This window comes from Oryctolagus cuniculus, chromosome 13 (assembly GCF_964237555.1).
Source record: "Oryctolagus cuniculus chromosome 13, mOryCun1.1, whole genome shotgun sequence".
In the NCBI taxonomy this organism is placed as follows: Eukaryota; Metazoa; Chordata; class Mammalia; order Lagomorpha; family Leporidae; genus Oryctolagus; species Oryctolagus cuniculus.
In genome coordinates, this window is record NC_091444.1 from 21,077,310 (window position 1) to 21,100,405 (window position 23,096).

Sequence of the window (23,096 nt, forward strand, 5' to 3'; positions counted from 1 at the left end):
CAACACCAGGCCCGGGAATTTATTCCTCTGTCCCGCATATTTTGGAACCCATTACCCCATCTCCGTATGACTCCCCTCCAGCCTTTCCAACCCCTGCTCCACATCCAGCTCAACTAGTTTTTTTCAGCTTCCACAGGAGACAGAACATCGGGATGTGTCTTCATGGGCACCCCCCCCCCCCCCATTTCTATCAGAGGATCATCTTTTTTTTTTTTTAGTATGGTGAGAATACTTAAGATCTACTCTTAGCAGATTTCAAGTGTACAGCTCATTAGATCTCCAGAACATAAGCATCTTAGAACCCCTTTGACCGACATCTCCTGTTCTCCCAACCCCATGGTCCCTGGGAACCACTCTTCTACTCTCTTTTTCTATTAAAGGTTTATTTATTCATTTATTTGAGAGGCAGAGTTTCTCTCTCTCTCTCTCTCTCACACACACACACACACACACACATATGGAGAGAGAGAGAAAGAGATCTTCCATCTACTGACTCACTCTCCAAATGCCCACAATAGCCAGGGCTAGGCCAGGCCAAAGCCAGGAGCCAGGAACTCCATCTGGGTCTCCCTCATGGGTGACCGGAACCCAGTACTTGGGCCATCGTCAGCTGCCTCCCAGAGTGTGCTCCCAGGAGGAAGCTGGATCTGAAGTAGAAAGAGAACTCAGTCTCAGGCACTCTGATGGATGCAGGGGTCCCAGGTGGTGCCTGGCCATGCTGCACCACACTGTTGGCTACTGTTTCTCTTTTCTTTTCTATATTTATTTGAGACACAGAGAGGTGGAGAGTGAGGCAGCTCCCATCTGCTAGTTCACTGTCCAAATGCCTGCAACAGCCAGGGTGGGGTGGGCTGTCGGACCTAGAAGCTAGGGACTCCATCCAGCTCTCTCAGATCTGTGGCAAGGACCCAACTCCTGGGCCATCACCTCTGCCTCCCAGGGTGTGCACTAGCAGGAAGCAGGAGGCAGGGATTGGGAACCTGAGCCAGGAGTCAAACCCAGGCACTCAGATGTGGGACGTGGGCATCTTAACCACGAGGCCAGTGCCCACCCCATCCCCACCCCCGTTCTCTTTTTCTGTGAGCTCGGCATTTTTGAGATTCCAGTATATGTCTGCGTCTGATTTATTTCACTTAATAAAATGTTCTCCATGTTGTCACATGGTAAGATAGGAGCAGGCGTTCTGGTATGGCCAGTTAAGCTGTTGCCTGGGACGCCTGCAGTCCCCTATCAGCACTGACTCGGGTCCTGGCTGCTCCGCTGCCCATCTGGCTCTCTGCTAATGTCCTGAGAAGCAGCAGATGATGGCTCAATACTTGAGTCCCTGCCACCCTCGTGGGAGACCCAGATGGAGTTCCTGGCTCCTAGATTAGATTTGGTCTGGCCCAGCCCTGGCTGTTGCAGCCATTTGGGGACTGAACTGGCAGACAGAAGATCTCTTTCTCCCTTCCTCCCTCTCTGTCACTGTGCCTTTCAAGTAAATAAGGAAATAAATCATTTTTTAAAAAAGATCCATTTATCCATTTGGAAGGTGTGTGTGTGAGAGAGAGAGAGAGAGAGAGAGGATCTATTCATCTTCCATCTGCTGGTTCACTCCCCAAATGGCTGCAACAGCTGGAGCTGGGCTGATCCAAAGCCAGGAGCCAGGAGCCTCCTCTGGTCTCCCACGTGGATGCAGGGGCCCAAGTACTTGGGCCATCTTCTGTTGCTTTTTCCAGATCATTAGCAGGGAGCTGGAATGGAAGTAAAGCAGCTGAGACTCAAACCAGCACCCATATAGGATGCCGGCAGTTACCTGCTACACCACAGCACCGGCCTCTAAATCTTAAAAACACAAATGGCAGGATAATATTCTGATATATATATATATAATTCTGATATATATATATATATATATATACATTCTCTATCCATTCGTCCATCCGCAGACACTTAGGTTGAGTGCGTATCTTGGCAAGTGTGAGTAAGCCGTGATGAACATGGGAGCGCAGACACCTCTCTGAGGCACTGATTTTATTTCCTTGGAGTATACATCCAGACGGAAGATGCTGGATCATATAGTGGTTCTATTTTTATTTTTTATTTTTTGAGAAACCTCTAAGCTGGTTTCCATAATGGCTGTACCAATTTGTATTCCCAGCGGCAGTGTGGAAGGGCTTCCTTTTCTTCATGTCCTGACCAATGCTTGTTACCTTTCGGCTTTTTGGTAGTGGCCCATCTCACAGGTGTGCGCTGAGCGAGCACTGTGGCTTTGATTTGCGTCTGTTTCCCTGATGCCCAGTGCTCCTGAGTACCTTTTCACGGACTTGTTAGCCATTTGTATGTCTTCCTTGGAAAAATGTCTATTTAGGTCCTTTGCCCATTTCTGTTTCTCAGTGATTGAGTTTGCTGAGTTTGTTATATATATTTGGGCATCAACTCTTATTGTAGATGTCCTTTCTCCTGTTCTTAAGTCCTTTTATTTTTCTTTTTTATGAGTTATTTATTTTATTTCAAAGGCAGAGTTGCAGAGAGGCAGGGGGAGAGGGAGAGGGAGAGGGAGAGGGAGAGGGAGAGAGAGAGAGAGAGAGAGAGAGAGAGAGATCGTTTTCCATCCGCTGGTTCACTCCCCAGATGGCTGCAATGGCTGTAGCTGCGCCGATCTGAAGCCAGGAGCCAGGAGCTTCTTCCAGGCCTCCCATGCGGGTGCAGGGAGGCTTTGGGGGATAAGACATACACACCACAGGAGCTGCTGGTTCCACTGTTACTGTGCACCCTTAAATGACAGCAGCAGCTTTCCTTCTCTTTTCTCTGTGATCCAGCGTTGATCAGAGACATTGCCGTCTGCCTAAACTGTGACACTCATCTCATTCCGAGGGAGTGCACTGCATTTCTGTCTGAAGTGCATCCCCTCCCGTCACTCTTTGCTTGCAGACTCCGGTCCAGACCCACTACCTTCTCTTCCACATGGCTTTTCCCGCCCGCCCTCCTCTTCCTCCATCACTGTTAGAGAAGACTTAACAGCCGCTGTTGTGGCTCTGTGGGTCAAACTGCTGCCTGCAACATCGTTGTCCCATTCTGGCAGCTCCCCGCTAATGGCCTGGGAAGTAGCAGAGGATGGCCCAAATGCTCGGGCCCCTGCACCCACATGAGAGACCCGGATGAAGCTCCTGGCTCTGGCCTGGCCCAGCCCTGGCTGTTGTGACCATTTGGGAAGTGAACTAGCAGATGACAGATCTGTCTCTCCCTTTCTCTCTGTAACTCTTTCACAAAAACAAATCAATCTTTGAACAAGACAAAACAAACTCTTCCTTGACCTCTTTCCCCTTTGGATTTCTGTGGTATAGATCTTTATACCCCCTATAATGCTGACTGCAATACTAAATACATATGGTGTGCAATTGCAAATGTTTGGTTTAAGTGTGAGTATAATGATGTGAAAAATATCTTTGCATAAAAAGTGGATTGAAAACTTATTTGCTGAAATATAAATAGAGATCTGGATTGGGTTGGGGGCTATAAGTGGTTTGGGTTTTTTCTTCATTTTCCTTAATAAGCAGGTTTACAGTCTTTCATTGTAAATGTATTGAAAATGTGTATCCCCATTAAATAAATTATTCTTTGTTTCTATCATGCTGTAAGCTTGTTAAGTGGAAAACTCCAAGGACACCAGCACACACACATACAGAAAAGCCTGTGGCTGCTGGGGTCCCACTGTTTAGGCTTAAAAACGACAGCGTTGCCTCTTGCCAGCTCTGTAACCTTGAGCAAAGTCTTAATCTCTTGTAATCTTGAGCAGAGGTCTTAATTTCTTGTGCCTCAAATTCCTCTTACCTTTGTCTCATCCAGGTTATTGTGAAAATAGAACCAGTGGAAAGTGCTCGGGAGATTACTCAGTTTGTAGCGAACACTTGAATTAACATTAGCTACTGGCAGCAACAGTTGAAACTCAAATGGCTCCTAAAAACCCTTGTACTTGCAAACAAGAAAGCTGACCGTCACAATGAAACGGCGGTCACTGGGCGAGTGGACCTTGTTCGTGAAATATCTCAGGACACCTCTGCACTGCATGCTGGTCACACTATACCTTATTTGGCCTCAAATTTCCTTACATGCCTGTCTCTGTCCCACACATAAACATGCTCTCAGAAGCCATCTAACACAAACCAAGAGTCTCAAACCCCAACGGGTTCAGTTTTGTTTCTCTAAATGTCTGGGCTTATTTTCTAAAATAGATTTTTTTTTTCAGGCCAAATGTTTCCCAGAAACCTCAATGACAGAATGGAGACAGGGAACGAGAAGACGTGCAGTCATGTCTTGGCTTTATTACAAATGCAGCAGGCTGCCTCTCAGTCACATTTGGAGACATTTGTTCTCTCAGGCATAAAATGGGAAGGACTGTTTGCTGGATTTCAAAGATAGTCTAAGAGACATAGCCAAGGATACTTCAAAAGTTTGAAAATGCAATTAAAAGATAAGGCTGTTTTGATGCAAAAAAAAAAAAAAAAAAACACAAAAACCTGAAATCCATGCTTATGAGTTTTCAGAAAGTTCGTGGAAAATGCATTGTGAAAAAAACTAAGCATGGATTTCAACATTTTTTGCATGAAAATAAACTTAACTTTTAATTCCACTTTCCATGAATTTTTTTTTTAATTCATTTGTAAGAGTTATAGAGAGAGGAAGAGAGAGAGAGAGAGAGAGCGCTCTTCCATCTGCTGGTTCACTCCCCAAATGGCAACAGCGGCTGGGGCTGGGCCAGGCTGAAGCCAGGAGCTGGATACTCCATCTAGGTCTCCCACGTGGGTGGCAAGGGCCCAAGAACCTTCAGCCATCTTTCACTGCCTTCCCAGGTGCATTAAGCAGGGAGCTGGATTCGAAGTGGAGCAGCTGGGACTTGAAGAGGTGCTCATGTGGGATGCTGGCAATGCAGGTGGCGGCTTAATCCACTGTGTCACAATACTGGCCCCAGCATGAACTTTTTGAAGGACCCTCTTACAACTCAGAGACCTGAAGGAAGAGCTCTACACAAAGTGAGCTGTTGGTGTCTTGTGCTACTGGGCTACCATGGTAAATCATACAATACCTGTGTCTGGGCCAGCCTTGTGATGCAGTGGTTACAATGTCACTTGGGATGCCCACACCACATATCTGTGCCTGGGTTTGAGTCCTAGCTCCACTCTGGATTCCAGCTCCCTGCTAATGTGCGCTCTGGGAGGCAGCAGATAATTGTCCAAGTAGTTGGGTGCCTGCCACTCACATGGGAGAATGGGATTGAGTTTCCAGTTCCTGGTTTTAGCCTGGCCCAGCTCTGGCTGTTGGCTGCATTTGGGGCATGAACCAGCAGATGGGAGATCTGTCTGCTTTTCAAATACATTTGTTTCATTTAAAAAAGAAATATGGGTCAGCATGGTAGCACAGTGTGTTAAGCCACTGCCTGCAATGCCAGCATCCCAGATGGGCACCAGTTCGAGTCCCAGCTGCTTTACTTCAGATCCAGCTCTCTGCTATGGCCTGGGAAAGGTGACCCAAGTGCTTGGGCCCCCACCACCCTCATGAGAGACCTGGATGGAATTCCAGGTTCTTGGCTTTGGCCTGGCCTTTTCCCAACCAAGTGGCCACTTGGGGAGTGAACCAGAGATGGAAGACCTCTCTCTGCCTCTGCCTTTCTGTAACTGCCATTCAAAGAAAGAAAAAGGAAGGAAGAAGGCAGGCAGGCAGAGTTCTAGAGAGGCGGAGGCATTGAGAAAGAGAGGTCTTCCATCCGCTGGTTCACTCCCCAAATGGCTGTAGTGGCCAGAACTGGGCCAATCCAAAGCCACAAGCCAGGAACTGCCTCTGGGTCTTCCACACAGGTGCAGGGGCCCAAGGACTTAGGCCATCCTCTACTGCTTTCGCAGGTCATAACAGAGAGCTGGATCAGAAGTGGAGCAGCCAAGACCTGAACCATAGCCCATATGGGATGCTGGCACAGCAGGCGGAAGCCTTCCCGGCTACGCCACACCTCCGGCCCCAGCCGCCCTTTCTATCCAGCTCCCTGCTAATGGCCTGTCAAAAGCAGTGGAAGATGGCACTGCCACCTACATGGGAAACCCATAAGCTCCTGGTTCCTGGCTTCAGCCTGGCCCAACCCCAGCTGATATGGCCATGCAGGGAATGAACCCCAGCTGATATGGCCATGCAGGGAATGAACCAGCAGATGGAAGATCTATCTCTCCCTCTCTCTGTAACTCTTTGATTTTTTCGAATAAATAAATAAATCTATGTCATCTCTTTCGTCTTCCTATGCATTTTCTCCTCCTTATTCCCATGGACAAGTAAGTAGTTCCAAATGAGACAGACTTCAACTTGAATATGAGCCAAATTAAATGAGTGTGAAGAAAAGGCATGGAAACAGTACCATTGCCCACTAAGTACTGTTAATAGCACGGGTCAACTTGCTTGGGTCACAGGGTGCCCAGGTAACTGTACAAACATTATCCTAGGTGTTTCTGCCAGGGTATTTTTGGGTGAGATGAACATCTGACTTGGCAGACTGAGGGAAGCAGAATGCCTCCCCTAATGCAGGTGGGCCTCATGCCCTCATCTGAAGGCCTGACTACAACTAAAGGCTGCCTCCCCACTGCCTGCTGGTCTTCAACTGGAACAGTGGCTCTTCCAGCCTTCCAGCCTTTGGACTTTAGCTAGCACTTGAGCTAGGACATGGGCTTGGCAGATTCTGGACTTCCCAGCCTCGATAATCAAGGGAGACGATTCCTAATATTAAATACATAAAGATTTCTCTCTCTCTCTCTATATATATATTTATATATACTTAAAGCTACATCTTTATAGGTCTACATGTTTACACCTACCTCTTTCTCTCCTGTTGGTTCTCTTTCCCCGGAGGACCTTAATACAATAGCATTATTATCCTGAAACTCTGCAGATAAAACTTGAGAGAATTTCAGATCACGATTGAAAACTAAGGCCAGGCAGGTTCTTCTAAGAGCAAATGACATGCATGGAAATATTCTTCAGCCTCTGGTGTTTATGGCCACTTCTGTGGCCACCACCTGCAGCTCCGCCATACCATATGGGCACTGGTTCAAGTCCCAGCTGCTGCACTTCCCATTCAGCTCTCTGCTAAGGCCTAGGAAAAGCAGTACAAGATGGCCCAAGTCCTTGGGCCCTAGCACCCATGTGGGAGGCATGGAGGAAGCTCCTGGCTCTTGTCTTCAGATCAGCACAGCTCTGGCCATTGTGGCCATTTGGGGAGCAAAGCAGCAGATGGAAGACCTTCTCCCTTTCTCTGCCTCTCTGTAACTCTGCCTTTCAAATAAATAAATAAATCTTTAAAAAAAAAAAGGCTAATAAAAAAATACATGTAGAGTTCTTTCCAACACACATAATTTTCTGTTGACTGCCCACCTAGTCTGCCCTGGAGCTTTGGCCGTTATTTGGTGTTAACGGATGAGGCACGGACACAGCTGAGCCATCTTCCTACACACAGGGGAGCAACGAGGGTGGAGGGTAAAAGGGCCCTGAAGCTTGTTTCCTGGGCAATGTGGTCTCTGGGTTTGAGAGAATTTCACGGGGCTTTTTACACCCCCCAGCCATGCCTCAGGACATGCCAAACGCAGGCAACGATAAGGACAGGCAAGAGAAGTGTCACGTTGGGTGGAACAGTGCCGTTTCCCAGGGAGAGCAGACAGACACCCAAAAAATGGAGATACCAGGACAAAAAATGAGAAACTCAATTATTCCTTAGCAATAGCTGGGAAAAGCGAATTAAAGGAATCGTCATGGAGTAATTTGGGCTCATGAGTTGGGACAGCAGTCATTGGTCATTACTGCGAAAGGACCTTCCCTGACCTATGATCTCGCGCCCCCTGTTTATTTGGTCACTCAGCTACTTTGTTCAGAGAAGAGAGCCAAGACAGCCAGGATCCCACGGCTTGTTCTCAATATACTCTGTAGGAAATTCTTATGTTTTCTTCTTGGCCAAAGGCCAGCTGAGTGGTTGAAGGGGCATCTTGATTCAAACACAGAAACCTCTCCAGGGAGGGGCTCCAACAGTACCCGCATGCTAACAAGTTTATCCAAGAGGTGGCAGCCAAGTGACGAGCCCAGTTGTTTTTAGTAGAATCACATTTCCATTCATGTCAACATTTTTCTTCCTCTTCTTAACCAGTTTGCTTTCCTTTAAGGTTAGGAGCTCGGAGAGGAAATACTTCTCTCTCACGTCCTCTTTTACTAGTTTTAGGCCTAAAATGCTTGCCAGTTGGGAGAGAAAATCCCGAAGGGCTGGAAGCCAGCCCCTAGCAATGCTTGAAGAGGTAGGTAAGTCCTGAGTCAGCAGAGGGCAAAGCAAGCACATCCAGTTTTTCAAATGGTCACATCTTTAAGCAGTAGGTGGCTCACTCGTTACACTGAGTACTGAATTAGAACCAGGCAATTGGATCCAAGTGGTACTAGTAAATCAACAGATAAACAGTAACATTTATCTTCATTTTAAAAGAAGGTCTATTTAAAATGTAAAGTCTCTGTTTCCACATACTCTTGAACAGTAGCATTTTACAAACTCACACAGAAGGCCAGTGACTGCCAGGAATACAAGATTCAGTTCTCGTTTATTTTTTCAGGGGTTGGAATCAGGGATTAAAAGCCAGTTTTCGGCCGGCGCCGAGGCTTACTAGGCTAATCCTCCGCCTTGCGGCGCCGGCACACCGGGTTCTAGTCTTGGTTGCCCCTCTTCCAGGCCAGCTCTCTGCTGTGGCCAGGGAATGCAGTGGAGGATGGCCCAAGTGCTTGGTCCCTGCACCCCATGGGAGACCAGGATAAGTACCTGGCTCCTGCCATCGGATCAGCGCGGTGCGCCGGCCGCAGCGCGCCGACCACGGCGGCCATTGGAGGGTGAACCAACGGCAAAGGAAGACCTTTCTCTCTGTCTCTCTCTCTCACTGTCCACTCTGCCTGTCAAAAAAAAAAAAAAAAAAAAAAAAAGCCAGTTTTCTTCTCATGTAAAGGAAATCTGGTATTCTACTATCCTTTTTACAATCACTGTAGTCAAAACCCTACCTGAAAACAGCAACACAAAGAGGAACTTTAAGGACCTAACAGATTGTTCAAGTTACAACAATTGCTATTAATAACCAACAGCAAAAGGCTGAAGGCTCGGCCCTGGTTCTCTTTCTGCTTGTTGGCCCCTTCTTTCTCAGGACAGTGGCTTTCAAATCTGACCAGTGGCAGAAGGACCCAGAGACCTCAGGGCATATGGAATCTACAGAATTCCCCAGCGTGGATTTCCAAACCAGGCTCATCAGAATCACCTGCTCCGAAAATGAGACAGTCTTGGGCTTCACCTTTGGAAATTTTGATTCAGTAGGTTTGAGACTCTGATCCAAAAACCTTAACATTTATACATTTTTCAGCTTCTCAAGGGGTTGGGCCAGGTTTGGGAACCACTGACTCAGGACGCTTCTTTAAGGTCTAGCAGAGGACTTCCGGGCTCTGAGCTCACTAGGAACGTTCAGAGCCTCGGGGAGGTTACATATCCCCATCCTAGAGAGAATTTAACAAATTAAACTGTCTAGGAGAGATGTGACCCTAAAAGCCTGCCTAGTTTATGGCTGAAATCGCCTACTGATTTTCTGTCTAAGCATCCTTTGCAGGGCCAAGGCCCACAGTTTCCTGTGGCTGTCCAGTGCCTGCTGCCACGGCGCTCACAAGGTGGCTCGGCTGGACTCCGTTCTGTTAACCTCTCTGCCTTTTCTTCTCCCATCCAGATTCCCGAATTGTGAAGGACAGGCCTATTTTTGGAGCATCACAGCTAACTGCGTCAAGACATCAACCCAAAAACCCGAGGCTCTATCCCCCTGCACTGGTTAAATTCCAAGTTCAAGACCGAAAGAATTTGAAAATGAAGTCCTACACTAATTTGGGAAATGTCATTTGATCTCATTTTCTTTTCCAACTGAAGTCATGATACCAACATGCATCCAATGGAAAAATAAGTCCAAGAGTAGGTGAGAATAAGGATCTTTAAAACACAGATCCCTGCCGCAAAATTCCAGATGACCGACTGAGGGCTGAGATGATCTTCCCTGACAGAAAGCACGCGCTGGACCCCATGAGTCAGCAGCAGGTCAGAGCCAGCTTCTAGGGGGTACAGAAAGGCACACAGGTCCCAGGGGTCTTTACCAAGGGATGGTGGACCTCCTTCCTGGATGGTCAGCAGAGGACAGTTCCAGTGTACGGACCACAGCTGATGGAACTGACAGATGGACCACCACTGGAGAAGACAGAAAGTCCTAGAAGAGGGCTGGGCAGGCAGCCGAAGCCACTAGCAGCAGGCCCAGCTGGAGGAGGACTTGCTCTGCAGGTTGATGTAGTTCCCCTGGGTGGACAAAGACACGGCCTCTTCTTTGGAATTGCTCATCATTTTTTCAATGAGGACTCTGAAAAGCAAATAAAAATAAGCCCGAGAGGCTGGCTGAGGAAGAGCAGAAGCCACAGACATTGTCGGTCTTAGACCAGACGGCAGGTGGTAAAGCCACAAGGCTTCATGCACCACAGTCCTCAGGAGAGAAGACAGCATCCGGGCTTGCAGGGCCGGGCGCTCCAGGGGCTCCATCCGTTCTTGTTCCCTCAGAAGTCAGAAAAGGGGGCCCCTGGAGTCACAGCGGAAGATGGGCAAGTCCGTGTGCCCACCCCCAGAAAAGCAGGAGCTACTCACCTCATGGCCTCATTAATATTCTTGTTCTCCTTGACTGACGTTTCTGTCCAACCTGTGAAGCCGTTCTCTTTACTGAACCGGTCGATCTGGTCCCTGCTCACTGCCCACGGGGACAGATCACACTGACAAAGATAAGAAAAGGCAACATCATAACCTTCCTGAGAACAGGACCTCGGCTCAGATAACCTGCCAATTTACTTATTTTTCACTTTTTAAAAGATTTATTTGTTTACTTGAGAGGCAGAGATACAGAGAGAGGGACAGATAGAGAGAGGTCTTCTATTCGCTACTTCACTCCCCAAATGGCCACCGCAGCAACAGCTGGGCCAAAATGAAGCCAGGAGCCAGGAGCTTCTTCTGGGTCCCTGATGCAGGTGCAGGGGTCCAAGCACTTGGGCATCCTCCATTGCCTTCCCAGGCCACAGGCCGAGGGCTGGATCGGAAGAGGAGCAGCAGGGACACGAGCTGGTGCCCATATGGGATGCAGGCACTGCAGGCGGAGGGTTAGCCCACTGGACCACAGTGCCACCACCCCCCCCCCCACCCCCCGTCAATTTGAAACCTTTCTCCACCAATGGCAATGAACACTAGCATCTAAAACCTATAATCCCATTCTTCCCAAGGAGAGTCTCACTCACAATATTCCTTGAAGGGAGGAAGTAAAGATTCTGCCAAATTGAAAAGGTGAAACAAATGTTCAGAATGAGAGAGCATTTAAGCCTTGTATTTATTTGAGAAGCAAAAAGATACATGGGGAGAGAGAGAGAGTGTCTGTGTGTGTTCCCCTTCACTGGTTCACTCCCCACTGCCAACAACAGTTGGGGTTAGGCCAGGTTTAGGCTAGGAACCAGGAGCTCAATCCGGGTTTCCCAGCTGAGTCCTCACCTGCTGCCTCCCAGGGATGCATTAGCAGGAAGTGGGAGTGGGGCAGAGACGGAAATCCGGGCACTGCTATGGTATTCGGGCACCCCAAGTGACAGCTTGACCGCCAGGGGAAAAGCCTACCCCCAGAGGACATTTCAGATATGCTTGCTCTCTGACCACAGAGAAGAAATGGGAGTTACTTTCTCACACTGGCCACAGACCTTGTTGGCCAAGAGCAGGCAGGGCACGGGCTCTCCATTGGGCAGGGTGAGCTTGCTGTCCAGGTCCTGTTTCCACCTCTGGCTGTTGCTGAAGGTAGTGGCGTTGGTAACGTCAAACATGATAACACAGGCGGAGGCGTCCCGGTAGTACAGCCGCGTCATGGAGGTGAAGCGCTCCTGCCCTGGGGAGGAAGGGCCGCCCTCGAGAAGGTGACCCCACCTGCCCACCGGCCCTTTCTTGTCGGAGAGGCCTCACCCGTACGCGACACAGGAACCTTCTGACTTGCCCTCTCCCACTCCTGGTCTTCTCTCCATCCCACAGAGGGCCTACTAAACTCAGTCATCCCCAAGGCAGACTCTGCTCCCAGTCTCCCACTCCAGATCTGGACTCAGTTACTGTTATTTGTGTGACTTGCTAAGTGCTTCAGATTTCTCGTGTGTGAAGTGAAGTCAAAAGCAGTTGCTTTGGGGCTCGTGTTGTGGCACAGTGAAAGGTTAAGCTGCCACTAGGAACACTGGCATCCCAAACTGGAGTGCCAGTCTGAGTCCAGGCTGCTCAGCTTCCAGTCCAGCTCTCTGTTAGTGCTCCTGGGTAAGCAGGAGAAGATGGCCCAAGTGCTTGGACCCCTGCCATCCCTGGGGGAGACCTGGATGGAGTCCTTGGCTCCTGGCTGCAGCCTGGCCCAGCCCCGGCTGTTGCAACCATTTGGGGAGTGAACCAGTAGACGCAAGATCTCTCTCTCTCTTTCTCTGTCACTATGGCTTTCAAATAAATTAATAAATCTTTTTAGAAAATCAGCTTTTATGATAGGGTTGTTGGAATTAATGAGTCCCTGAATTAAGAAAATTTTATTCTAAAAGTTTTTACTAACATGTAACACCTGTACATTTTATTTATTTATTTATATTTATTTTGGAAGTCAGAGAGAGATCTGCTGGTTCAATCCCCAGAACGTCACAATAGCCAGCGCTGGGCCAAGCCAAAGCCAGGAGCCAGGAGCACCCACATAGGTTGCAGGGGTCCAAACACTTGGGCATCTTCCACAGCTTTTCTCAGGCCATTAGCAGGGAGCTTGACTGGAAGTGGAGCAGCCAGGACACAAACCTGCACCCATATGGGATGTTGGCATCACAGGCAGCAGCTTTACCCACTATGCCAAAATACTGGCCCCCATTTCCTGTACATTTTCATGGGGTACTATGCAGTATTTCAGCACATGTATATAGCATAAAACAATCAAATCAGGCCAGCGCCACGGCTCACTAGGCTAATCCTCCACCTGCGGCGCTGGCACCCCGGGTTCTAGTCCCGGTCAGGGCGCCGGATTCTGTCCCGGTTGCCCCTCTTCCAGGCCAGCTCTCTGCTGTGGCCCGGGAGTGCAGTGGAGGATGGCCCAAGTACTTGGGCCCTGCACCCCATGGGAGACCAGGAGAGGCACCTGGCTCCTGCCATCAGATCAGCGCGGTGCGCCAGCCGCAGCGCGCCGGCCATTGGAGGGTGAACCAACGGCAAAGGAAGACCTTTCTCTCTGTCTCTCTCTCTCACTGTCCACTCTGCCTGTCAAAAAACAACAACAACAACAAAAAAAACACTAGAATCTAGTGCTTCTTTTACTGAATATTTATTCACTTTTATTTATTTGAAAGGCAGACAGAGAAAGAGAAAAAGAGAGGAGAATCTTTCATTCCTTGGTTTACCCACAACAGCCAGGGTTGGCCAGGTCAAAGGCAGGGACCCAGAACTGAATCTGGGTCTCCCAGGTGGGTGGCAGGACCCAAGTTTTTGAGCCATCATCTGCTGTGTCCCAGGGTGCACATTAGCAGGAAGCTAGCATCAGAGGCAGAGCTGGGGTTCAAATCCAGGCATTTGGATATGGCATGTGGACGTGGTGAGGGGCATGTCTACACAGCTATGCCAAACACCGGTCCCTAGAATCTGTTATTTCTCTCTGCGTTTTGGTACCTGTTTTCCAATCTGCTTCTGTCTGCTCTCCTCCCTCCCCTGCACCCCACCAGCTGAATTTAACATCCGCAGGAAAGTGCTTGGGGCATAGTAAGGGTCCAGTATTATCATCCTGTTTTCTGGGTTCCTTGTTTCTCCTCAGAGTCAGCTGCAAACCCCTGCTATAGGAACATCCACCCCCAGTTGGGATAGTCCACCACCTTGCTAGCTCCTCCTCCTAGCCAGACGCCGCTCCAGGTCCATCCCGGGCAGAACATCTGCCCAAGCTCCCCCTCCTCTCGGCTCCTTTCCTCCGAGCAGCCCAATCAGATAAAACCTTTCTGGTCTCGCCGGCCCGCTTCTTTTCTAAGCACTTATTGGTGAGGTCACAGGCCTTCGCTTGTTCCTAGCCGGCCTTCCCAGCTCACCTGCAATGTCCCACAGCTGCAGCCGCACCACCTCCGAGTCGGACCACTGCAGCACCTTCAGCGCGAAGTCCACTGAAACACAGGTAGGTCGTATTTTAACAGAATTTACTTTTATTTTAAAAAGATTTTTATTTACTTATTGCATCTACTTGAATGCACAGTGAACAAGCGAGCAAACGAGATCTTTCATTCACTGGTTCTATTCTCAAATGCCTGCAGCAGCCTGGGCTGGGCCAGGCTGAAGCCAGGAGCCAGGAGCTCCATCAGGGTATCCCACATACGTGGCAAGGGCCCAAGCTCTTGGGCCATCATCTGCTGCCTTCTAGGGAGTGCATTAGCAGGAAGCATAGCAGTCAGGCCTTGACCGAGACACTCCATCACGGGGTGCGGGCATCCCAGGCCGGGGTTTAACAGGCTGGGCCACAATCACCCTTCCCTGAAAATTAAAAAAAACAAAAACGACAAAACAAAAAAACCACAGGGATACACTCATATCCGAGAAGCAGTTACAACCCTGGGGACACACAATTCCAAAGCCATTCGTTTGTTTATTTTTAAGCCCTCAGTAGGTCTGAATGAGCTCAGCCTGGCATATTAAGTGGGGGACAGGGAATTCCTATTCTCCAAAGGGGTGCCCGACTTTTGCTCTCCCGCCCACACAATCCATGTGACTCCAAGGCCAGGCGCAAAAGGGCAGCAGTGATTGTGAGACCAGCCCCCCTCTCTCCGTTGAGCAGTTCCTGGGAGATTTAGGGGATTTTCTCAGAGACGATGGGGGAGATGGGGAAATGAGGTGAGGGCGCTGCACTGCATCTTCTACGTTCGGTTTTACTGCTGGCTTCCAGTCAGCCTGGCTGCAGGAGTGCTCTCCAGCCGCAATGGGGAAAAGGCAGACGGCCCGGAGTGACGGCAGGCTGACTCTGCAGGGAAGGTGGCGGGATGTGGGCAGTGCCCGGGCTGACCTTAGCTCCCTGTCCCTCTCCGACTCCCTGCCTGTCCCGCACCGAGAGGCTTCCCAGGAAGAAGCTGCAGCTGCGAGAGCTGGGCTGGGCTCCACCACCAAAGGCTGCAGGAGCGGTCCCGGGAAAGCTTTTGGCTAAGGACAGAAACAGAAGAGTGTCCAAGGTTTGAAGGCACATCCTTCTGATCTGCGACAGAGAGAAAAGCTAGCAGAAATTTAGTACAAGCACCGTTAAAAAAAAAAAAAAAAAAGTCAACTATATTCTTGGGGCCGGCGCTGTGGCACAGCAGGATAATGCCCTGGCCTGAAGCGCCGGCATCCCATATGGGTGCCGGTTCGAGACCCGTCTCCTCTTCTTCTGATCCAGCTCTCTGCAATGGCCTGGGAAAGCAGCAGAAGATGCCCCAAGTCCTTGGGCCCCTGCACCTGCATGGGAGACCCGGAAGAAGCTCCTGGCTCCTGGCTTCACATTGGCGCAGCTCTGGCCATTGCAGCCAGTTGGGGAGTGAACCAGCGGATGGAAGACCTCTCTCTCTCTCTCTCTTTCTCTCTCTGCCTCTCCTCTCTCTATGTAACTCTGACTTTCAAATAAATAAATAAATACATATTTTAAAAATTATATTCTTTACTCAAGGCAAAGGGGAGCACTTGCTAAACATTAAGGAGCAGGACACTGTAAACCCAAGTCCACGAACCATGGGTCCTCGTGTTATATGGGAGCGAGGCGCACAGTGGTTGGGGATAATCTGTGAAATTTTAAACCCGCTGGATCTTCTTAAGGAGGATATTTTAAATAGCACTGTAAATAGTTTCCTCTTAAAAAAGTCCATATGAACACCAGCACACATTGTCAAAAATGTACATCAGTGCAGTTTTTTTTTTCTTTAGAAAAAGTTCTTTTGAGCAGAAATAAATCCATGTTAAGTGACCCCGCTCCCTCCACCAGCTCCTTCCCGCTAAACGCCTGCTAAGCAACAAAAAAAGCGTTTCCACCTCTGGAAAATCAGCTGGCTGGGTCCAAAGGCCAGCCGGGCGGGAAAGCAGCGAATGCCCTGTGGGTTCTTGCTGCGCGCTGCCTTCCCCAGAGCGGGGAACCCGGGTGGGCAGAGGCGGGAGAAGTGGTGCAATTCACGTTCCTCGAACAACCTCGGTTACCTTAATGAAGCCATCACTGGGCAAAAACACAGCTCTCGCCTGACAGGTGTCTGACGGTGTGGCCCGGGGGCCATCAGGGGCTTTTGCGTTCCCCCAGGCCACCCACATCCCCAGGGCAAGGCCAGCGTCCCGGAGCCAGTTCCGCTTCCGAGGTTCACCCCCGCCCCCAGCCAGCTTGCACACCCAGGTGTTCAGCCGTCCCTCACGCCCCAGAGCCGGCCGGGCCCAGCACGGGCGGCCGGCCGCTCGCAAGGCGGCGACCCGTGGCAGGCGCCCTCGGCCTCCCAGCCGGCCCCAGGCCTCGTCCGCACACGCCGGCTCACCTCCTACTGCGGACAGACAGACGGCTTGGGCTGGGTTAAACCAGGTAGGGAGAGCGCGGGAGGCGCCCAGAGCCAGCCCCCGGCCTCGACGCCGCCGGGTGCCAGGCGCCCACTTCCTGAGCCGGACGCGGCCCCGGGGCCACCTCCCGCCGCCTCGGGTCCGCGGCCTCCGCCCACCGCGCCGGCCCCGGCGGCGTCTCACCTCCCACCGTGGACTTGTAGTGCTTGCTGAAGCTGTCCTGGGAATACCGCTGCACCAGCGACGTCTTGCCCACCGCCGCGTCGCCCACCACCAGCACCTTGAACAGGTGGTCGCGGCTGCCCATGGCCGGCGGCGCGTGCGGCGGCGCCGGGCGGCGGGAAGTGGGGGAGTCACTTGCTTTAACCCCTGCGGCTCCGGGCCCCCTCCGCGCTCGAGTTCGACATTCTCACCCGCCACGCGTTCGAGCTGCTCCGACGAGAAAGCAAAAAAAGGAAACTTGGCACGCAAACCCAGACGCGCTTCCTCCCCGCGCGGCCGCCGCTGGGGTGGGGCGCAGGGCGCGCGCTTAGCCCCCCGCGGCACGCAGCTCGCACCTCTCCCCGCCCCGCCGGCTGCCGAGAAACGGGACCAGGCACCGCGGAGCCTCGCCCACCGGGATTTCCCCCATCCCGGCCAGCTCATGACCCGGGCGGGGCCGGGAGGGGGGCCCTCCCTGCAGCGCGCGAATCATGTTGAGGGGCTGGAGCAGCCCACATCTCGGTCCCCGGCACCCCCTCTCGCCCTTGGCTCACCGTCCCGTTCCTTCCTCCGTGGGCGTCATGCGCGGAGTTGCTTGGCGCACTACATTTCCCACCGTGCCCCACGGCCCGGAGACCTGGCCGAGCGCAGAGAGCCGCCCGCAATGCCGCCTGGGAAATGTAGTTTCGTCGCTATTTTTGTTTGGAGAAAACCTACGTGAAGTTTTCAAGGCTTTCGAACTCCTCCTTTCGAAGAGTAGAGTGCCGTCAGGGGACATTTGTTAGACTTGCTATCCCCTGACTCAGTCCACCCTCAGTTTTCTCATTTCTTTAAAGGTTTTATGGAGTTAAGATTAAAAATGATCGCTTTAATGAAAGCCCATTTCTCACCCACCGTGTTCCAAGTGAAGTTCCTTCAAATAAGGAAGTCGAGGGCCTTGTGAACATAATCTCATATTTTCCATAAGACCCAATACCAGGCAAGCTCAGGAGAACCTAACCCAGTAGATCAAACCGACGCTTAAAATAATCCAGACCAGGGACCGGCGTGGCGGTGCCCGTGAGCTGAGCCGCTGCTTGCCTCGCCCACATCCCATACGGGCCCCTGCTAATGTGCCTGGGAAGGCAGCAGGAAATGGCCACATGCTTGACCCCTGCTGTCCATGTATGTGGGAGGCCAGGATGGAGCTCCAGGCCCTTAGCTTTGACCCGGCCCAGCCCCAGCAGTTGTAGCCATCTGGAGAGTGAACCAGCAAATGGAAGATTCTCTCTCTCTCTCTCTCTTTCTCTCTCCATCTCTCTCAACTTCTCTATCTGTAACTCTGCCTTTCAAATAAATAAATAAATCTAAACAACAACAACAACAACAACAACAAAACCCGACCCAGTTCCAAAGTTACATGTACTAAGTGGCCATGGTGATAGAGACCTCCACACTGCGAGCTCGCAGCCGACAGCCTCCGACCTGGCAGCTGGTTGGTGTACACTGGGAGTCCTCTGCTTGTTGCTCATGACTAATCATAGAAGGAAGTAGGCAAATAGCTTTAATTTTTCAGCCTGTAACTCTCCTGACTTGCCTGTCTCTTAGGTAGGAGTCAGCAGCAGCGACCTCCACGGCTAGCAAAATGAGCTCCATTTGCCATGCTTTTTCCAAGAACAGAAGGAGAGAACCATCAGGGGCCAGGAAGACAGCCCAGGGGCCAGCTCTGTGAAATCTTGTCCCCGTGTCTTGCTAGGGAGGCTGCCACTTTCAGCGAGGAGAAAACATCAGCCTCGTTCCAGACACGCGTAGCCCCAAGTGTGTGTGCTCCAGGCACGGGAGGTTCGCCGAGGCTGCTCATCTGTAAGGACCCAGTGTTCTTAGTTCCCATTTGCTTTGATGTAGTTCACTGCTCCTTGAGACTTGCTTCCCACGTGCCTTCTAGAATTCCGTGGTTTCGTTTCTTTTCCGTTTCCAGCTTCCTCCTCGGAGGAGCACCTGTACCTTTCAGGCTTCTCTCCCTCCCGTCTCCCCCAAAGGATATCCGAAGGCTTAGTTCTTGGTCCCTAGTTGGTGATCCTATAAACACTTTACTCTTGTAGGTTACCTTTGATGTCAACTAACTCTTTGTTTTCCTTTTTGAAACTATCCCCCAATCACTTTCGTGCAACAGCCAAAGTGGGGGATCCTGTCACAGCGCCCCTCTCCTCTCCTCAGCTCCCTACTTCCGTCAGCGGCCTGCCGGTGTCTGCCTTCCTCTAGGGCCTCACACCTCAAGCATTATTGCCATTTCTTCTTCTTTTTTTTTTTTAATTTTTATTTATTTATTTTGACAGGCAGAGTGGACAATGAGAGAGAGAGACAGAAAGAAAGGTCTTCCTTTGCCGTTGGTTCACCCTCCAATGGCCGCCGCGGCCGGCGCACCGCGCTGATCCGATGGCAGGAGCCAGGTGCTTCTCCTGGTCTCCCATGGGGTGCAGGGCCCAAGCACTTGGGCCATCCTCCACTGCACTCCCTGGCCACAGCAGAGAGCTGGCCCGGAAGAGGGGCAACCGGGACAGAATCCAGGGCCCCAACCGGGACTAGAACCTGGTATGCCGGCGCCGCAAGGTGGAGGATTAGCTTAGTGAGTCACGGCGCCGGCCACCATTTCTTCTTACATGTGGCCTTTACGGCTCTCTCCCCTTTTAACAGACAGTCACCACATCCTGGACACTTCCTCTTCAGAAAGGCTTCTCCCACCTGTGAGATCCAGTGATGCTTTCCTAGTTCTGGCTTTCATCATCTCACACCTGGATCATTGTAATAACCTAGTCATTGGTCTCCATGATTCTAGTACTTTTTCTCTTTAATTCATCCTATATAGCTGGCCAAGTGATTGTCCTAGAACACCATTATTTGTTCCTTCATTTAAAAAAATTTATTTGAAAGGCAGAGGTAGAGAGAAGGAGAGAAAGAGAGAGAGAGAGAGAGAGTCTTCCATCCACTGGTGCACTCCCCAAATGGTCGCAATGGCTGGGGCTGGGCCAGGCTAAAGCCAGGAGCCTGGAATTCCAGGCCTCCCATGTGCGCGCAGGGGCTCAAGCACTTGGGTCATCTTCTGATTTTCCCAGCTGCATTAGCAGGGAGCTGGATTGGAAGTGGAGCAGCCGGAACACAAACCGGCCTCCATATGGGATGCCAGCACTGCAGGTGGTGGCTTTGCCTGTTGTGCCACAACACTGGCCCCAAGATACTCTTTTTGAAAAAAAGATTCATTTATTTATTTGAAAGGCAGAGTTACAGAGAGGGAGGGAGAGATAGAGAAAGAGATTTTCCACCTGCTGATTCACCTCCCAGACGGCTACAACAGCCAGGGCTGGGCCAGGCTGAGGCCAAGAGCCAGGAACTCCATCTGGAGTCTCCCACATATGGGTGGCACTTGGGCCACCTTCTGCTGCACCCCCAGGTGCACTAGCAGGAAGCTGGATCAGAAGCAGAAGAGCCAGGACTGGATCTGGTGCTCGCTCATATGGGAAGCTGGCTTAGCCCGCTGTGCCACAACGCTGACCCCTTCGTATACTCCTTAAGAGTCCAATTTCACTTTGGTTTTGTATCTCTGCCTAGGATGCCTCTCCTTCTAGAATACTCTTCATGTTTCTGTCTATCTAAGTCATATGACACTCTCAGTTCTCAACTCTGGTGTGCATAAGAATCAGCTGAGGGTGCTTTTTAAACAGGGACACCCTGATTGTGTGGGGCTGGGGTAGGACCAAGAGCAGTCTGCATTTTGTGCAAGTACCCACGTGATTCCTAGGCCAGGTTCCACTGTGAGAAATGGGACATCAAGGCCTGAGGTACATATCTACTCATTTATGAACGTTTATCTCAGTCTTGTAGGCTTCAGCAGCAACTCATGGCTTTTACAATTTGTTTGACTTTTAGTCTCCCAACTATGTGACCAATTTATAATCATCAAATTTAAAAGCAATCAGCACATTGCGAAATAAACAGGGACCTCGGAGTTTTGACCTTGTCTCTGGCCCTGTGTGAGAGGAACTGCTCTAGGTTTCCCACTGCAGCAAGGTGGGGAGCGCACACTGAAGAAGGAAGTTTCTGGTACTCTCCTGAGTCAGTCTCTCAAAGGAGTCAACTATCCCTTTGGCCCCTGGGAGGGGTACTTCTTCACTGCAGAGCTGCAAGTCTGAGCAAGTCCCCAGACAGACACTTGTCACTGAGAGGGAGTGACAACATTCACAGTGGCACACGGCTGATCTCTGAGGACACGCTTTGGGGAGTTGGAGAGTGGTCACGCCTGCTCGGTTACTATCATCACGCTTCCCGCGGCTGTCTGCCTCTCTTGTTTTTACTTCTTACTTCCCACTTTTTTATTTTGAAAACTGTCAAGCCCACAGAGAAGGTAGAAAGGAAAGTGCCGGCCTACCAGCCTGCCCTTGAGCCGGGCGTGCCAATCACACACTAAATGTTGCCTTTTTTAAAAAAAATATTTATTTTATTTTATTTGTTTTGTTGAAAGGCAGAGTTAGAGAGGAGAGAGAGAGAGAGAGAGAGAGAGAGAGAGAGAGAGAGATCTTCCATCCATTGGTTCTTTCCCCAAATGGCTGCAATAGCCAGGTCTGGGCCAGGATGAAACCAGGAGCCAGGAGCTTCTTCCAGGTCTCCCACACGGGTACAGGGGACCAAGGGTTTGGGCCATCTTCTGCTGCTTTCCAAGGTGCATTAGCAGGGAGCTGGATTGGAAGTGGGGCAGCTGGGACTTGAACTGGTACTCGTATGGAATGCTGGTGTCACAGGTGGCGGCTTAACCAGCTGTGCCACAATACTGGTCCCTTTTTTGCTTTTTTTTTTTTTTAATTATTAGAGGGAGGGAGGGAGAGATAAAGAGAGAGAAATAGGGAGACAGATAAAGGGAGTGACCCAGAGAGAGCTTCTATCCACTTGTTCATTCCCCTAGTTACCTGTAACTCCTGGGACTGGGCCAAGCGGAAGCCAGGAGCTGGGAATTCAGCCCAGATCTCCCATGAAGGTGGCAGGAACCCGTTTATTTAAATCATCACCACCACCTCCCAGGTTGCACATTAGCAGGAAGCTGAAGGCAGGACCCAGAACCAGGTATCGAATGACCCAGGCCGTCGGAGGTGGGATGCAGCTGTCCTCACTGGTGTCTTAGTTCCTAAGCTAAATGCCTGCCTCCTTGTTCGCTTTTTATGGCGCTCACTTTCTTTTTAAAGAGTGCAGGCCAGTTGATGGCAGCAAGTCCTACATTCTGGATTGCCTGATGGTTTCCTCAAGATTAGAATCAGGACAAATATGCTTGGCAAGTGCTCTACACAGAGGCTGTGATGTATGTCTTGGTACATGGCTCATGTCAGCGTCTATGGGCGATGCCTACCATAGGAATTCAATGAACACTTGTTGAAATGACTTGGTCATGTCAAGAGCCTCGGGTGGTTACTGACGTCATACACAAGAGTGTTAATTGTTAAGCTAACAACAGGAGTCACTGTGCACTAATTCCCATGCAGGACTTCTGTCCTCAATGAGTTGTATTATGAGAGTTAACTGTAAAACTTGTTCTCAGTTTGTGTGTGTGCGTGTGTGTGCAAATTGTTGAAATCTTTACTTAGTATAGAGTTGGTCTTCTGTGTATAAAGTTAACTGAAGACGAATCTTAATGGGGAATGGGACTGGGAATGGGAGAGGGAGGAGGAGGAGGGGCGGGGGTGTGGGTAGGAGGGTGGGTATGGTAGGAAGAATCACTGTATTCCTGAAGTTGTACTTATGAAATGTGTATCTCTTAAATAAAAGGTTTCTTTGGGAAAAGAAAGAGAGAAATGGCCTGGTGCCCAGCAATCTGAGGACTGGGGAGCTTGGCTTCAGACAGAAAGGGCTACAGCTGTCGCTCAGCCCCAAGGTGCCGCGTGCCCAAGGAAACCCGCGAAGGAGAGGCTGGCAAGTTCAAAGAGCAGCCTGTTACCACTGCTCCGCTGGCGCGAGCCCCACACAAGTGCTAGTTTTGAGCCTGAGGGTACCCAGGGGAAACACTGCATCACGTTTCTCCTGCTCTGTTGCCCACCCGCCTCCCTCCCTCTCATGCCAAGCAAGGACCAGGGGAAGAGGTGGGAAGGAGTGGAAGCTGGTGAGAAGACAGGTTTAAAGAGTGGTACGGGCGGTCCCCGCCCTCAGAGGTGCTGGTGAGGAGCACCTGCCACACTCAGCAAGCTTCTCTGCTAGGATTCCAGACTTCAGCCTGCCTGCATGCTTGCCTGCAGGGAGCAAGTGTGCAGGTCAGGCAGGCGTGTCTGTC

General features: G+C 50.7%; 1 protein-coding gene across 7 annotated transcripts; it reads right to left on the reverse strand.

Annotated features, from left to right (window-relative positions):
• Nucleotides 1–8,466: 8,466 nt before the first annotated feature.
• On the reverse strand, nucleotides 8,467–17,897 carry RAB29 (RAB29, member RAS oncogene family). Of its 7 annotated transcripts, none has more exons than XM_051821246.2 (6): nucleotides 17,365–17,897; nucleotides 16,793–17,038; nucleotides 14,152–14,223; nucleotides 11,782–11,963; nucleotides 10,697–10,818; nucleotides 8,467–10,418 (listed from the first exon to the last, which is right to left on the reverse strand). In XM_051821246.2, the coding sequence occupies exons 2-6, from the start codon at nucleotides 16,914–16,916 to the stop codon at nucleotides 10,304–10,306; spliced, it is 615 nt and encodes a 204-aa protein (XP_051677206.1). In that variant the 5' UTR covers nucleotides 16,917–17,038; nucleotides 17,365–17,897; the 3' UTR covers nucleotides 8,467–10,303. The 7 variants fall into 7 exon arrangements, with proteins under 7 accessions (XP_051677206.1, XP_069911289.1, XP_051677214.1 ...); XM_070055188.1 differs by having other exon boundaries at nucleotides 11,782–11,958; nucleotides 17,365–17,397; XM_051821254.2 differs by lacking the exon at nucleotides 17,365–17,897 and adding an exon at nucleotides 17,167–17,338 and having other exon boundaries at nucleotides 11,782–11,958.
• Nucleotides 17,898–23,096: the final 5,199 nt, after the last annotated feature.